Genomic DNA, 15,754 nt, shown 5'->3' with positions numbered 1-15,754 from the left:
AGCCTCTTTAAAAGTGATGGCTTGAGAAGGTGGGGCAAGATGGTGGCATAGGGAGGTGTGGAATTTAGTTAGTCCTCTAGGGCAGCTAGTAAATAGCCAGGAACTGTCTGGAACAACTGTCTGGGGGACTTCCATGACAGGACACACACTGTACACCAGTCTGGAACTGGTGGAAGAGCCAAGATCACAGTCCAGAACTATAAGTAAGTCTCCTAAACTGTGGAGGCTGGTATCCTTCCCAAGCTGGCATGGCAGGCTGTTTTGGAGACACTTCCCTGAGGGAAAAAGAAGCAGTTTCTACTAGGATCAAGACAAGGAGAGTTAAAGCAAGCACCAATTGTGTACTTAATTAACAAATCTGGATTGCTGAACACAAGCTCCAAGCACAGATAAACCCAGGGCAGGCACAAAAAAGGAACTCTGGGGTCTCTCCCAGCAGAAAGGATGTGGGGTTGATGAACAGAAAAGAAAAAAACAGACTTTTGGAGTTGGCTGAGATTAAAACACTGGAAAAGGGTTGTGCCCCAAGGAAAAGGGTCACATAGAGACAGATACCAACTCCAGTTCTTGATTGGTGAACCCAGGGGAGTGGGGACAGGTACTATGCTAGTTTGAAACTGTTGTATACACAAGAAAAGCCATGTCCTTTAATCCTCATTCAATTTTGCTGGGTGGGATCATTTTTATTGTTTCCATGGAGATGTGACACCCAGTTGTGGGTGGTAACTTTTGATCAGATGGTTTCTATGGAGATGTTTGTCCACCCATTCAAGGTGGGGTTGCTTACTGGAGCCCTTTAAGAGGGAAAAAGCTTCAGTGCTGACAGAGTCCACACACTAAGAGATCTTTGGAGATAGGAAATGCCCAGGGGAAGGCCTATGAAATGAGAGAAAGCTAGCAGAATTTAGAAATAACAGTTAAAACTCAGGAATAAATGTGAGTGCTGTGAGAGCTTACAATACAGGAGCTTTTACAATAAGCCTTATTGAACATTCTGTGCTTCTTAATCATCAATTCACCAATCTCTACCTACTTTTTATCCTCTGACACCCTATGCTCTCAAATTCAGTTCTCAGAGTTAGAACATTATAGTTTCTAAATTATGAGATGCTAAGCTCTTTGTGTATAACCTGGTCATTCCCTGTAACTTTGGGTACATGTGTGATACCAAGACTCAGAGTTAAAGTTCTGCAGCTCTGAAAGTCAGCATTACTCCATACAGCAACTGTTAAGGAAGCTGAAAAGGAGATCAAACTTCAACTAGAGATATGAATGAAGCTGGTTTGGTTAGAACTAAGGTAAATCAGAATACAAAGTAAAGGGTGATATTGTCTGTATTTTAAAACTTCAACTTCTGTGTGAAAATAAAAGGAAGACAGCATTAGTCACAATAGCCAAAGGTGAAACCATCCCAAGTGTCCATCAAGAGATTAATAGATTAACAAAATGTGGTATATGCATATAATGGAATATCACAGATAAACAAAACATGGTATATCCTTACATCATAAAAAGGAATGAAGTCCTGATAGATGCTTGAACATGGACAAATGTTAAACACATTATGTTCCATGAAATAAGCCAGACACAAAAGGACAAATATTGTATGATTCCACTTATATGAACTATCTAGAGTAAACAAATTTGCAAACACAGAAAGTAGATTAGAGGTTACCAGGATCTGGGGGAGGAGAGAATGGAGAAGCATTGTGTTTAAAATTTTTTTTAAGAAAGGAAGAGATGTTTATTTGGTACAAAAGTTATATTTTCCATAGCACACTATCTATTTTAACCTATATGTTCAGTTTATTCAAACAACATAATTACATGGAACCTTGAATAGGCAATGAGATCTTGTTATTTTGTATAGGCTAAAGTAATACCCCGATACATCCCAGAGTAATTTGGACAGAAAATTAAAAAAAAAAAAAAAAAAAACAGTTGCAAAGTCCTCTTGCAGGACTGAGGGAAAATGTGGAACTATTAAACTTCCCTACCTGGGGAATTCCTGGTGTTCTCACAAGCATCAGGGACTCCCAATTTAATAAGCCAATCCCTCAATCTTGGGGCTTGCCCTTATGAAATTTACTCCTGATAAAGAGAAGCTAAGCCTACTTAGAATTATGCCTAAGAGTTACCCACAGAGAACCTCTTTTGTTGCTCAGATATGGCCTTTCTCTCTAAGCCAACTCTGAAAATAAATTCACTACCCTCTTCCCTACATGGGACATGACTCCCAGGAGTGTAAATCTCCCTGGCAATGTGGGACATGATTCCAAGTCATGAGAAATGGCTCTGATATCATGGGATTGAGAAAGACTGCTTGACCAAAAGAGGGAAAAGAAATGGAACAAAATTAAGTTTCTGTGGCTGAGAGATTTCAAATAGAGTCAAGAGGTCATTCTGTATCTTATTTTACACATTATACAGATATTCCTTTTTAATTTCTAATGTATTAGAATAGATTGAAGGAAATGCCTGAAACTGTTAACCTGTAATCCAGTTTACAAAAAAAAATTCTTGATGATGATTGTATAACATTATAGCTTTTATGGTATGACTGTGTAATTGTGAAAACTTGTGACCAACACTCCCTTTATCCAGTGTATGGAAAGATGCATAAGAAAATAAAGATATAAATAAAAAATAAATAAACAAATTAATTAATTAATAAAAGGGGAGAATGGGGTAGGGGTATTCTTTTTTACTTTTATTATTATTTTTGGAGTAACTAAAATTTCTAAAATTGATAGTGGTGGTAAATGCACAACCATATGGTGAATATGTAAGCTATTGATTAGTACTTTGGATGATTATGTGGTATGTTAATATATCTCAATAATATTGCATAATAAAAAGAAGTGATGGCTATGGGATTGTATCCTTTAGATGGTTTGTATGGTATGTGCATATGTCTCAATAAAATTTTAAAAATTTTCAAATCATTTGGTTATAAAAGGAACAAAGTATTGATTCATGCTATGGCATGGATAAATCCCAAAAACATTATACTAAGCCTAGGAAGCCAGACACAAAAATTATATAATGTATGATTACATTTAGAGGAAATATCCAGAATAGGAAAGTAGATTATTGATTGCTTAGGACTGTGGTGGATGGGGAAATAGGAATTGACTGCTAATGGATATGGAGTTTATTTTTTCTTTATAGGTATAAAAACTTTCTGAAATTGGATGATGGTGATGGTTGCATACCCCTGCATTAACTTTACAGTTTAAGTTGATGAATTGTATGGTATGTGAATTATATCTCAATAAAGCTGTTATAATAAAAATAAAGTGATGGCTAAAATTTGCTAGCTTATAAATTGAATAGTTATATTTATAAGCTAAATTTAAAAGTTTAAGAACTAAGGTTTTGAATTTATAATTTTAATATATTTAATACTAACTGCTAAAATCAGAAGTAAACTAAAGAATCTTTTCTTCCAAAAGAAAGAAAGGAAGGGAAGGGGAAGGAGGGAGGAAGGAAACATCTAAGGACCACAAGATTCTTATCAACATTCTAAGTCATTGCCATTTGGAGGATCAGAAGTTGGTGTTTCAGTGTCGCCTGGACAGAGCAAAGAGGCATCTGCCCAGTGGAGTCCTGGATCCCTTTCTCAGCCAAGACCACAACCTGAAGGTTGAGTTAAGCTTTCAGTACTTAGAAAGCATCTACATTCTGGACTTCACTGAGAGGTTGGATGAAGGAAGAACCTCAGGTTCCTTTTAGCTCTGAAATCCTTTAGCTGTAGGAGTTTACCTTTACTTCAAACTCTGGCCATTTGAGTCAGTACTAATTCCCATCATATTTTCAAAAGGAGCATAAGATAAGAAAGACTTTGGGAGTCAGATTGTCTGGTGGCTAGTGAGTCCTAGAACTGTCATTATCTCAGTGACATGAGAAAGTTAATCTCTAAAAACCTCAATTGTTTAGTTTGTGACATGACAATAGTTACTCATGCAATGTTGTGAGGATTAAAATTAAAAAATGAAGGTGAAGTACTTAGCACTAGAGATGAGCACACAAAAAGTGATCAGAGCAAGCCTGGTGTGCAGCAAGGCTACCTGCTATCATTATTTTCATTTTATAGGTGAGGGATTTTTAAAATAGGTTAATTGAGAAGCTCAGGGTTAACTCAGTTTTAAAAGTCACAGATCCAAAACTGGGACCAGTGATAAAACTCAGTTGCTTTACACATCACAATGCTTTCTGCTAAGAGACCCAGGCCTCCTGAATCTAATAATTTAAATTATCCACTTAGTAATTTCATACAACTCTTGACTCTCTGACTCACATATGGAGAATGTGCTTTTATGGGCATGAGTAAGGAAGTTCTTCCCACAGTGATACACATTTACCAATGAGTCTTCAAGAAAATTCTTGCTCTTCCTGGAGCCCCTTAGCTGTCTGGGTGGTGTTTACGCTCAGGTCTCTATGAGTTTATTTGTAGTAGGTGAAACATCCCCAGCTTTGCTCCTCCAAGGGCCCCTAACAGCCTGTAGAATTATGACCCAACATGGGGGCGGAGGGTGGAGAAGGGAGGAAAGTGAAGTGATTATTTTACACTTTTCTATGAGTATGCTCCTTTACCATTAGCACTGGGGTTACTATACAATAGTTATCAATAAACTATACTCCCCAGAGAAAAAAGGATCAGGGTTAAGAGATTTCTTCCCTTTTGAGATCTTAGTTGGGTTCTTTTTTTTCTTTCATGCAGATTTGGAAGGAAACAGAAAATCAAGCACAGCGTACCAAACCGTATTTGGAACTAGAAGAGGCCTAATAAATATGTAAAAATAACAATGTTGTAAATAAAGCTCTCCAAATTCACTGACTGAATAAATTAAACTTCATGAAAGATCAGAATTTGGTATTTTGTGCCAAAAACAAGGATCAGAAAAGAGAGAAAAGACCCATCAGAGGTCACCAAATCAGTGAAGCTTGGAACTGAACCCCATCAGCCTCATGTCCAAAGCTACTTCCTACAGGATGAGGAGAAACCAGTGTGCAGTGAAACTGAGACCAACCCCTTCACGTAAAGGCCACTTTCTGAAAACACACATGACTCTGTATTTCCTGCGTGTTTTCATCTGCTCACCCAGAACAAATGCTAGAGGAGACATACCTGGAGAGGAAGTTCTCCAATGACTGCTTCTTGTCCTCCTTGCAAACGATGCCCTCCCTCTTCTGCTTCTCCATGTCTTTGATTCGGGACTGGAAAGTATCGATCAAATCAAATACAGACTTCATTGCTATAGGCACCTCATAGTATTGCTGTTTAAAAAAAGAATAGATACATATAATGTATAAAAGGGTTTATTCCCTCTATTCAGAAGATAGAGAACCTGGGAGAACTCAGGGATACTCTGGGGAAATTTTTAGAAATCAGAGCCTGGAGGGTCCACTAATTTATAAGTTCTCCTGCTCTACTAGCGTCTACTAATGTTTTGAAGTTCTGAATCCATAAAACAACTACCACTTTGAATTTCATGAGGATTTCTTCTTAACTGGGCTCCTTTTATTAAAAAGAGCCCATGCCTTCCTCACAATACATATCCTAGCTTCATTTCCCTACTTTCCTTAGTGGGACTAAGCTGGTTCCTGTTCACTACAAAACTAGAGAAGAAGTGAGAAACACTATCTAATGCAGGTACATTGAAGTATCTGACCTAACAGTAATGGTGATTTTCCATCATAAGGGAGCCTATTCTGTGGTCATCAAGAGCCTATATGAATTCTTCTTGATTTCCAGAGAGAATTTTACTGAGTGAGCATCAGTTAAAGTTTGTCACATGTGCTTGCGCATTCTCAAAAACAAGTTTGCATCCAACTTAATGACAATGCAATTCAGTTTCCAGGATTGTTGCTGTCTGGACTTACAATAGCAGTCTGAAATGAATTTCAGGGCTGAACAAAACCAGCACAAGCTAGAGGGCCAGGTGGACATGGCTTGGAGCTGCACCCCAAATGTTAGAGCTGGTGGGACCCTAGAGATCATCAAGTACAACATCTCATATTAGAGATGTGATAACACAAGTGCTGAATATATGAACGAAGGAATGACTTTCCACATTTAGAAACATTCTGCAAGTAGAATAAACTATTTTGATAGTCCAGGCCACTTTTCCTCTAAAGACTCTCTTGTAACCATGAAATACTGTCAGTGTGCTAGAGTGGTTAAGATAGTGGGCACTGAAGCCAGCCTAGGTGGGTTTATAGTAAAATGCTAACTGACTAAACTTGGGCAAGTTATTTAACCATATGAGCTTCTGTTAATACTAGTATTTGTCTTAGAGGTTTTATATAAGCATTGTAAACGGTCGAGCAGAGTGCCTGGTACCAGGAAGGCACTCCAAAAAGTTAGCTAGTTTTATTATTATTATGACTAAATTGCACAGCTTTTCATGATTCAGAACATTTATCCCTAAGCAAAGGGAGAAACTAGGTATAAACCCTATGTTCCTTGTTCACATTGGATCAGGAAGTAAACTTCCAGGTTTTTACAAAGCAGGCAGTGGGTTTCTTGAAGGCAGGGGCCAAATACTCTTTACCTTTTATCCCCAATGCCTGGCACATCATAGCTGCTCAATAAGTGTCAGAGGCACAGCGTTGATATTAGAGAATAATTTAGTCTGAGTCAAGTATTGGGAATACAGGGAATCCAACTGTGGCAGTTTGGAGCTATATACCCCAGAAAAACATGTTCTTAAACTTAATCCATTCCTATCAATGTAAACCATTATAAATAGGACCTTTTGATGAGGTTACTTTAGTTAAGTATGGCCCAAAAGAATCTGGCTGGGTCCTAATCCTATTTTTAGAATCCTTTACAAACAGAAGGAAATTTAGACACATAGAGGAGAAAGCCAAAGAAAGGTAAAAATCAGTGGAATCCAGAAGAGAAAGGAGAAACAGTGAGAGGCTGCCATATGCACTACCATGTGAGAGAAAAGCAAAGGATTAAGGATCAACAGCAGCCAGCCCCAGAACACCACAGTCTTTGGCAAGAAAGTATTGCCTTGATGATGCCTTGATTTGGACTTCTCCTGGCCTCAAAACCATGAGGCAATATATTCCTATTATGTAAGCCAACCTATTGCATGATATTTGCTTTAGCAACGAGGAAACTAAAACATCAATCTTTTGCTGAGACCACATTTCTGGCCATGAATTCTAAAGGATAACCTGGAATATCTGGGCCATTTCAAAACCTCCCAGTTTATGAAATAATTCATGCAACTTACTCATATGTCTAATATACTTGTTGAAAGAAAAAAAATCATTCTAAGAAATGGAAACTCCATTATCCAGAAGAGGACATTGTACCTTTACTCTCAGGTCCACATCCGTCAGCACCATGAAGAAGTCATTGTAGGTCATTCCATACTCTTTCCTCAGCTCACTGATGAGATGATGGTCTACCAAGTCTGCATCATCCACCACTCGCATGGGTTTTTCATTATCTTAAGGCAAATGAAACATGATAAATTCATATGTGAGTAAGATAGAAATGAGTGGGAGGGGAATGGGTAGAGACTTTAAATATACCAGCTGTAATGACTTAAATAATGGACTAATATTTGTTTGAACCAAAGGTTCCGACATGAATAAATGTAGAAATAAGTGAAAAATAAACTAATTTTGAAAGTCACTGTTCCGAAGCTGATCAAGGTCCTATCTCTGTATACCTGGACTATTATACCCTGGTCATAATGAATCAGAAGGAGCAAAGTGAGAGTGAAAACTGCTAAGTCATCCTTGGGCGAAGACTGCTAATGCACTCAAGCCATCAATAATCACCTCAACTCACCAGGGAATTAGACCCTGATGCTTTGGTTAAGTTTTCTTATTTCCATTAAAAATAATTCTGAGTCTAAAATCTGCATCTGTTCCTCTTGTCTATTATAGAATTCTCTTTGGAATTCAGTACACCATGTCACTGCTAAAGAGAAAAATTAAATGTCTATGTTTAAACCTAGTCACAGGTCCATTTTGTCTCCAAAAGAAGTGAAGCAATTCAAAATACACTTCTTTCAAATTGTTGTAAATGAATTGGTGGAAGCTTTTAACCATTAGGCACTTTTTCAACCATCCGACTCTAGAATTCAATCATTAATATATAAGTCTGAAAAGTTCTAAAGGTGTTGTTGCATTACTGCGAAGCATGTAAATCATGGTAAATGTGGCTCTACATGTCAAATCCTATGTCTGGAAAGCAATTTAATATATCCAAGGATAGGGCAGCTATCTTTACTTCTTCCCTTTCATATAGGTTACAGTGTTCCCCTCGGCCTATCTAAATTTTTATCTGTAAAATAATTCCCTATAATAAAAACAAATGTGAAAAATTAAAATCAACAAATATGTGATAACAGAAATATTGGCAAAGAGAATTTCTCAGATATTATCAACATTACTGCCCATCAAATAATATTACAGTAGACACAAACAAAATTTTGCAGATAGAGGTTATAGCCTGAGTACCATAGACCATGACATTTTTACTGATAAAAGGAGAGTAATTACATTTGAACTATAACTTTGCTTTATTTGATGGGTGATTAAAAATATATAAGATTTCCCTCAGGGAGATCCCCCCTACAGTCATGAAAGTGCTTCATAAAAATGACCCAAATAGGTAGGAATTGAGAGTCTATTTGCATATCAACCTCTGTGCACAAAATGGAAACTGATATGCATCATACATATATAAACTACTTTTCAAATGCAAATTTTTGTAGTTATTAATAAAATACAAATTAATTTAAATACGTTGCTTGATTCATGGTTTTTTTCCTATACCTCCTTGAGTATAAAAAGCAAGTTGTAGAATAAAGTGCAGAATATGCCTTTAGTCTTTGTTCAAAAAAAAAAGAAAGAAAAAGAATATGCATCCATAGGAGTATATGGAATAGGTCTGAAAGGAAACACAACTGATAGCAATGTTTGCCTGTGGGGAATGAGATGGCAGTGGGGAGAAATGAGGTGCAAACTTTCACTGTTTATTCTATGTGTGTCTACATTATTTAAATTATAGCAGGGAGCACATTTTATTTGTAATTAACAATAATAATGATTATGACGGTAAAGATAATAGTAAGAGAATCAATTTTAAAAACTGATTTTTCATAAAGTCCTTAACTAATGTTCTGGCTCCAAGACTTTACAAATCATATTTTATTTTGTCCTAGGAATTACTATTTTTAATTCCTAATATACATTCATTTTTGGTTTTGTTCATTCAACAAAATATTTAGTGCTAATGTTCTGGTCAGGTTCTATGTTAGATGCAGGATTCAGAGATAAGTAAGATATGATCCCTGACTTCAGGTAAAAACTTCCTGGTTAGAAAAAAATTATACCATTGGCATTTACCTAACTGATGGAGTCACAAAAGTCAATGAATGGCTGAGATGGAAGAAAGTTGTACTTTGCAGTAAATTTTTAAAATGGCCTCAATTCTTCACCCTTTCCTATAACTATGCCTTTTGCTCAATAACTCTGCAGGTCCCTGTTACAGTGAATGGGATGAACTATCCCACCTCTTGATTCTGAGTTTATCTATGCAATTTGCTCTGGCTAATGAAATGCTAGTATACGAGACCTAAGCAGAAGCAAGAAATAGGTTTGCACATTGAGGATTGCTCTTGCCTCACATCACCATGAGAATATGCCCACGCTAGCCCGATGATGAAAGTCAAGTTACACAAATTATCCCAGCCAAGGCTAAATGAGATTAGCCAACAGCCAACTGACTCCCAAACATGCATACAGTCCAGCTGAGACCAGAAGAACCACCTGGGCAACCTGCAACTGCCTGTAGACATATGAGCAAGCCTAGCCAAGTCAAGCCCAGATTAGCTTAACTCCCCAGATTTATGACTGAATAAATATTTATGTTACATTCCCCATAGGTTTATGGGTCTTTGTTATACAGCGTCATTGTGGCAAAAGATAACTGATCAGATATTACCTGGACCAAGCTAGTCGCTTTTTTGCAGATGAAAACAAGGACTTATAGTGTGGTGTATGGTTTTTTTCAGGACTGAGGCAATCATTTTACCAGTTGCTATAAGTATTAGGAGCAAGAGTCCTTCTCTGAGAATTTCTCTCAATGAAAGGAGTTGCCTTTCCCCGAGTCCTTCAAACTGGGACAACCTGAAGACAACACATAGGATTGGCTGAGGCCTTGTGGCAACTCATAGCAGTTCAAGTCCTCCCCCTACAAATTCTTGCCTTCTTCTCTCCTCATAGGTATTGCTTCTTAGAACACTCCCCATTAAGCTCTTGCATGCAAATCTCAGAGTCTCAGCTTCTGTTTCCCAGAAAACTCAACCTGTGATAGGCAAGTAGGGGAATAACTTATATAACAGTTTACACTGCTGGTTAAAAAAGAGTGAAGTTTAGGACTCAGGTAACACAACATCACTGCTGTCCACCATTCTCTTCTTATAACAAAATACCTCATACTCAAGGGACAGAGAGGGTCTAGGACCTAGATTTAAGCCAAACGTGTTCTACTAGGATACGGCAAGAAACCAATCTCATAGTCTGGTTTCTTCTTTCAACAAAAATGTTTTCTGAAATGTTTCAACCAAGTATAGAAATAAAAATTTTTGTACTCCCAGACTACAGAAATAGCTACATCCTAAATGAAGGTTTGTTCTGAGTAGGAGAATCTGCCAAAGAAAAACAATGAATGTGGTGATTAGCGCTGGACTTAACTTGAATGGGGGTAACTCTACAGCAAGGGCCACATCAGGCTGCATCCTGAGGAGGAGAATGTGGTGGAAGGGCAGCTCCTATCTCAGCTGCCTGCTCCTGACACAAACCTCTGCGTTCTGTCTAAATCAGGGCTAGTGAACAAAAGCTTCCCCTCAGTCGGGAAAAATAACATAAAGTTGGCAGCTTTTCGTTAATTATATCCAAGTTCTGCCACAGCTTTCTAGTCCCCATCAAAGGCTGTGGGACTTAGAAGCAAAAATTCTTTAGGAAGCATCCTATAAACTTCACATGCTCTCAGTTCAGCTGAAATGATTCACAGGCCCAAGCCCATTGGTGAAGTTGGGTCATTCCATGCGCCTGATCATCAGCCCAAGATTATTGAGAAAGACATCCAGGGAGGGTAAACTTTGTTGCCTGCTGATAAGTACTAGGCCTAGAAGTGAATGTGGGATGTTTGGCTAGGTCCCTATTCTTTAAGAACTCCGAGACCAAAAGTGAGGAGTCAAATTTAGATAGAAGTAAATGTTTTCATGTATTAGTTCTTCTCCATCTAACTATAGACAGCCAAGCTACTTCAGAAAAATTCAGATTCAGCTACAACTTATTAAACACCAGCTGTGTACCAGGCATTATGTTCAAAAGTTTCCAACTGTGGTTGCTTCTCTATGATATACATGGTTTCTCTTCCTCCCTTCTTCCCTTCCTTAAGTCCAGGCCATTTCACCAATGTCCCTGGACCACTTGAGTCTCTCCCATGATGTCAAAAGTTCCCTAATTCCCCTAGCAGTATTTCTAGGTATAATCCACAGAGTGCTTTCATCATAATCACCTGGAGTGCTTGATAAAATTGTAAGTCTTGACTACAGGCCAACTTACTAAGAATTGCTAGTGATAAAGGTACAGATATTTTAATAATCTTCCTGGGTGATTTTTATGCACTCTAAGGACAGAAAGCTACTGACCTACAGGATAAAATCATACTCTGCCATTGCACACAAGGCCATTTACTACTTGGACTTGTTCTGTCTCAGCTAGTTGGCCTCTTAACTCTTCCACCATACCTTAAGCTCAAGTCCTATATTTTCAGTTTCTAAAAGCATCTTCTCTCTTCCTGCAATGCTATTCCTCTCTTGTCCATGTGGAACTACTAATTAGCTATTCAACCTGTCTTTATCTCACCTGTGCACTCATATGTTTTTGCATTCTTCTGTGATAATGCTTATCTCCTGGTATTGTAACCAACTATTTACATGTCTACCTTACAACTAGATATGAATGACTCAACAACACGGATTGAGTTTTGATCATCGTTTTGGTCATCGTGTATATCCTCATAGCCTAGCACATTTCCTGGCACATATGAGGCACTCGGTAGAGATTTGGAAATCATAAAAACAGTCCTCTAAGAAAGATACCACATGAAAAAAAAGCATAATAAAGGATGGGAAAAAAGGGTGGGGAAATCTGTATCTGTGTAGAAGGCACACAATCAAACCTCAAATTTTCCTTTGAGTTTGTGAATCTGCAACACCGCCAGTCTGGCTGTAACTTGAAAACCAAACCCACACATATTATTTTCTGAATATGGATTTTCACATACTAATTCTTTTAAATAAAACATATGTGTAAGACATTTAAAATATAATTATTCTATTCAAGAAATCAACACGGGTCAAAATTCTCGCAGCTGTGTTTTGGGTAAATCTGGAGGCAAAGACTCCAGCAGAAGCTGAATTGCTTTTATCTCAAGAATAATCTCAGGATTGGTGGATAGTTTATAGTGGATTATTTCAGTTCATATAAACTTTGCCTCCCACTATGGGGTTATACTTCCTCCTGCTTGGAAACAGATAAATACAAATAACTTTGCCTACATTTGATTTGCTTGCCCTCATTTTATTCTATGAGCAGGTCAACCTACCTACCTACCACAGCACTGTGGGACGAGTGGCTGCATTGCATTCATAGACAGGGCTAACCTAGCCATTCCTGGTCAAAAGGACGCTGCTCTCACTGGGTCCCTAGAGAGATCAACACGTCCAGTCATTGAAGAGTCTGAACTGCCCTGATGCTTTTCCGTGCTACAGACTGACTTTACCAAACTTTAAAAATTATTTGAAAAACGTATTCAGAAATCTTTACTGACTTCCCATGGTTTATCAAGTAAAGTTTAAATTCTTTGTCCTGATATTTAAAATCCTCTAAAATCAACTGCTAAACTAAATTTTTAACCCTCAGTTCCACTTCTATGCTATGCCCAATCTTCTGCTCTAGACTAAATTTAGCAGTGAATCACCTGAGCAATATTTTAAAAATACAGATCCCTGGAGCCTATCCTCAAACAAATGACTCAGTATCTTGGTCTGGGGAGAAAACTGGGAGTCTGAATTTTCATTTTAATTTATAAAGAATGCTATAATTTGAGATGAAGAAGACCAACAATCTACAATGCAATGGAAAAATTGTCAAAGAACACAGAAGAAGAAATATAAATGGTCCTTAAACATATGAAAAGCTCATATTAATAAAAAGAGAAATGCAACCCAACACCACCATACACTAAGATGCCACTTCTCACATATCAGATTGGCAAAAAATATCCCTAAAATGTGATCATAATCTCAATTGGAGAGGTTTGGGGAAACAGACATACAATTTGTTGTAACTTGTACAGAAAGAATTCTGACAATAGCCACCGAAAATACTTATATTTTCCCTTTAGATCCAATTATCTTGCTTTTAAGAATCTATCTTCTGGGTTCATCTACACTCATAGTGACATATGTACAAGGTTATTAATTATAAAATTTTTATAATAAAATATTGAAGACAACTAAGTGTCCATCAACAAGGGGACAGGTTAAATAAACTATGGTACAATGTTACAATGGCTCTATAAACTTACATGAAAAGATCTCCAGGAAATATTATTAAGTCAAGAAAGCAAGTTATGTATAATATGCTATATTTTGAATTAAAATAGAGGGAATACATGTATTTATATCTACTTGTATTTGCATAAAGAAGCAATAAATGAATAAATAAGGAATTATAAAAATGATTACCTATGGGGACAGGGAGTAACAGAGTAAAGTGTTGGGAGTGGGTGTAAGACCTGTCTTTTATCTCTTTCGATATAACTTTGGCTTTGGAATCCAGAAAATGTGTCATTTATTTAAAAAATAAAATAAAAACAAAAAGTACTTTGATATCACCTACCCCCAAAAAAATCTACTTATTTTTCAAGACCCCTCCATTAAATCAACGTGCTTTTCAGGACTCTATATTTATAATACCCTCTCTGTTGACTGCAATTAGAAGAGCTCATCCCCCTACCACATTCTTCCAACACATTTCACATCTGGATTGTCAGGCTCTGATCTTGACACTTAGATATTTGATGTTAGAAGTAATAAAGGCAGTGGGGTAGGATGACTGAACGAGTTAGGAGGCAGGCTCTCTTGCCTCTAGGGCACAGAATGATTGATAATCAAAGACTGAATAAACAGAGAGGGATACCACACTCAGTGTCTAAAAATCTGAGCGCTTAATCAGTTTCTCCTCCAAGTGCAGGAGGGTAGAGTCAAGAGAAGGAAAGGAGGAGTTGAGAGCAAAGGCTCAATTTTCAGGACTGCTTCTGAGGGATAGAAGCATTTTTGAATTATTATGGATCCTTATGATTATGAGACATGCCAAAAAAGAACCAGTCTCTTCAATCCAACACAGAAGAGTGTTGTAGATAACCCATAGCTGACATGCATTCTATTGTACATACAAAACTTATTTTAGAAATTCACATATGAGTTCCTTACTCATATAATTTAGGCATCTGTACTTCTCTGATGCCATCTCCCACTCCCATCAACTTTTCAATAATCCTTTTCATCCCTCTAACCTCCTCCCCGCCAAAAAAGCTATTAAAGAACTTCCTAACATGTCCAGTGTGCTGTAGCCCTCAAAACTTGATAGTCAAATATCAGTCTTACCATATTTTTCATCTCTATATTTCACTAAGAAAGAAATACTCTTGCTATATTTACCCCTACTTTTTTTTCATTCTACAATAAAGTACCTTTAGCCAATAGCTTCTTCCTATCTGACAAACTTAGGCTATAATCCATCCTCTTAGTACACACCAATATCCCTGTCTTAGATTGACATTTCCAATATCACTAACAATTACGAATGCTGTTTTGTGCTAGGCTATTTTAAACCCCTTCACATAACATTCTCTGTGCTGGCCGAACTAGATGGCTTTACTATTAACTGGACTTTACTCAAGCAAAAATTACTTTCTTCAGGCTAATGCCAATGCCTTAAGTCTTAAAGTAAGTACCATAAGATTTGTAGGTTCCATCATCAAAGTTACAAAAACATTTAGTAAGTGGACCAGCTGATGAGTATAGCCTACATTGCAGCTGCTCTGCCATCAAGCCCCAGTAGAAGTCTGGAGGAGGTGAAGGCTTGATTTATTTTTAAAGAAAAGTTAGGCCATCTGATAGATTTCCAGCTGAAAATCAGTCAAGGCTGGAGTTTGGTTCAATGAGACCATAGCTATGCCAGTTCTTATTTTCCCATGGCTGACTCCCAGTCTTGGCTGAAAATGTTACAGGTTTTCCCATAAGGGTAACCCGGGACATGACATAAGGAGAAATAAGTCTTCCAGGAATTAGATGAGGAACAAAATCAAAGCCTCCTTCAAATTGTATCCAGGCTTCAATTCAGTGAGGCAAACACCCAAATTACAATACCTGGTTTCCAATAAGGCAGAAAAGAAAACCTTAGCTGCTCTACCATTCATATTGAATCCAGATGTCTAGCAAATAGCAAGATTATGCTAAAAATTTGCCAAGGCAGCACCAGATGCTTATAACAGTTAGGATGATATAGTGGTTGCGGTGGACAACATAATGATTTTTCCAAACTTGTCTGAAATAAGGAAGGAAAATATTTTGTGTAAAAGTTAGTGGGTAACACATTTGACACTGAGAACACTTGGCAAATCTCTGTACGTCCTCTCTAG

General features: G+C 37.5%; 1 protein-coding gene and 1 long non-coding RNA gene across 3 annotated transcripts in view; one reads left to right on the top strand and one right to left on the bottom strand.

The window, feature by feature from the left end:
* Positions 1-15,754, bottom strand: part of CCDC80 (coiled-coil domain containing 80) — a 39,750-nt gene that overhangs the window by 9,573 nt on the left and 14,423 nt on the right. For both annotated transcript variants that reach the window (XM_077118389.1, XM_077118390.1), the window contains 2 exons: positions 7,333-7,469; positions 5,132-5,280 (listed from right to left, as the gene is read on the bottom strand). In XM_077118389.1, coding sequence (XP_076974504.1) covers positions 5,132-5,280; positions 7,333-7,469 — 286 coding nt within the window. The remainder of the gene's footprint in view (positions 1-5,131; positions 5,281-7,332; positions 7,470-15,754) is intronic.
* On the top strand, positions 814-5,623 carry LOC143648409 (uncharacterized). Its single transcript, XR_013158543.1, has 3 exons — positions 814-936; positions 3,172-3,255; positions 4,724-5,623. It is a non-coding gene; the product is annotated as an uncharacterized LOC143648409 (long non-coding RNA).

The sequence above is a fragment of the Tamandua tetradactyla genome, chromosome 10 (genome assembly GCF_023851605.1).
Source record: "Tamandua tetradactyla isolate mTamTet1 chromosome 10, mTamTet1.pri, whole genome shotgun sequence".
Classification (NCBI taxonomy): domain Eukaryota; kingdom Metazoa; phylum Chordata; class Mammalia; order Pilosa; family Myrmecophagidae; genus Tamandua; species Tamandua tetradactyla.
The sequence above is the reverse complement of the archived record's forward strand: the minus strand, read 5'-3'. Positions and strand labels throughout refer to the sequence as shown.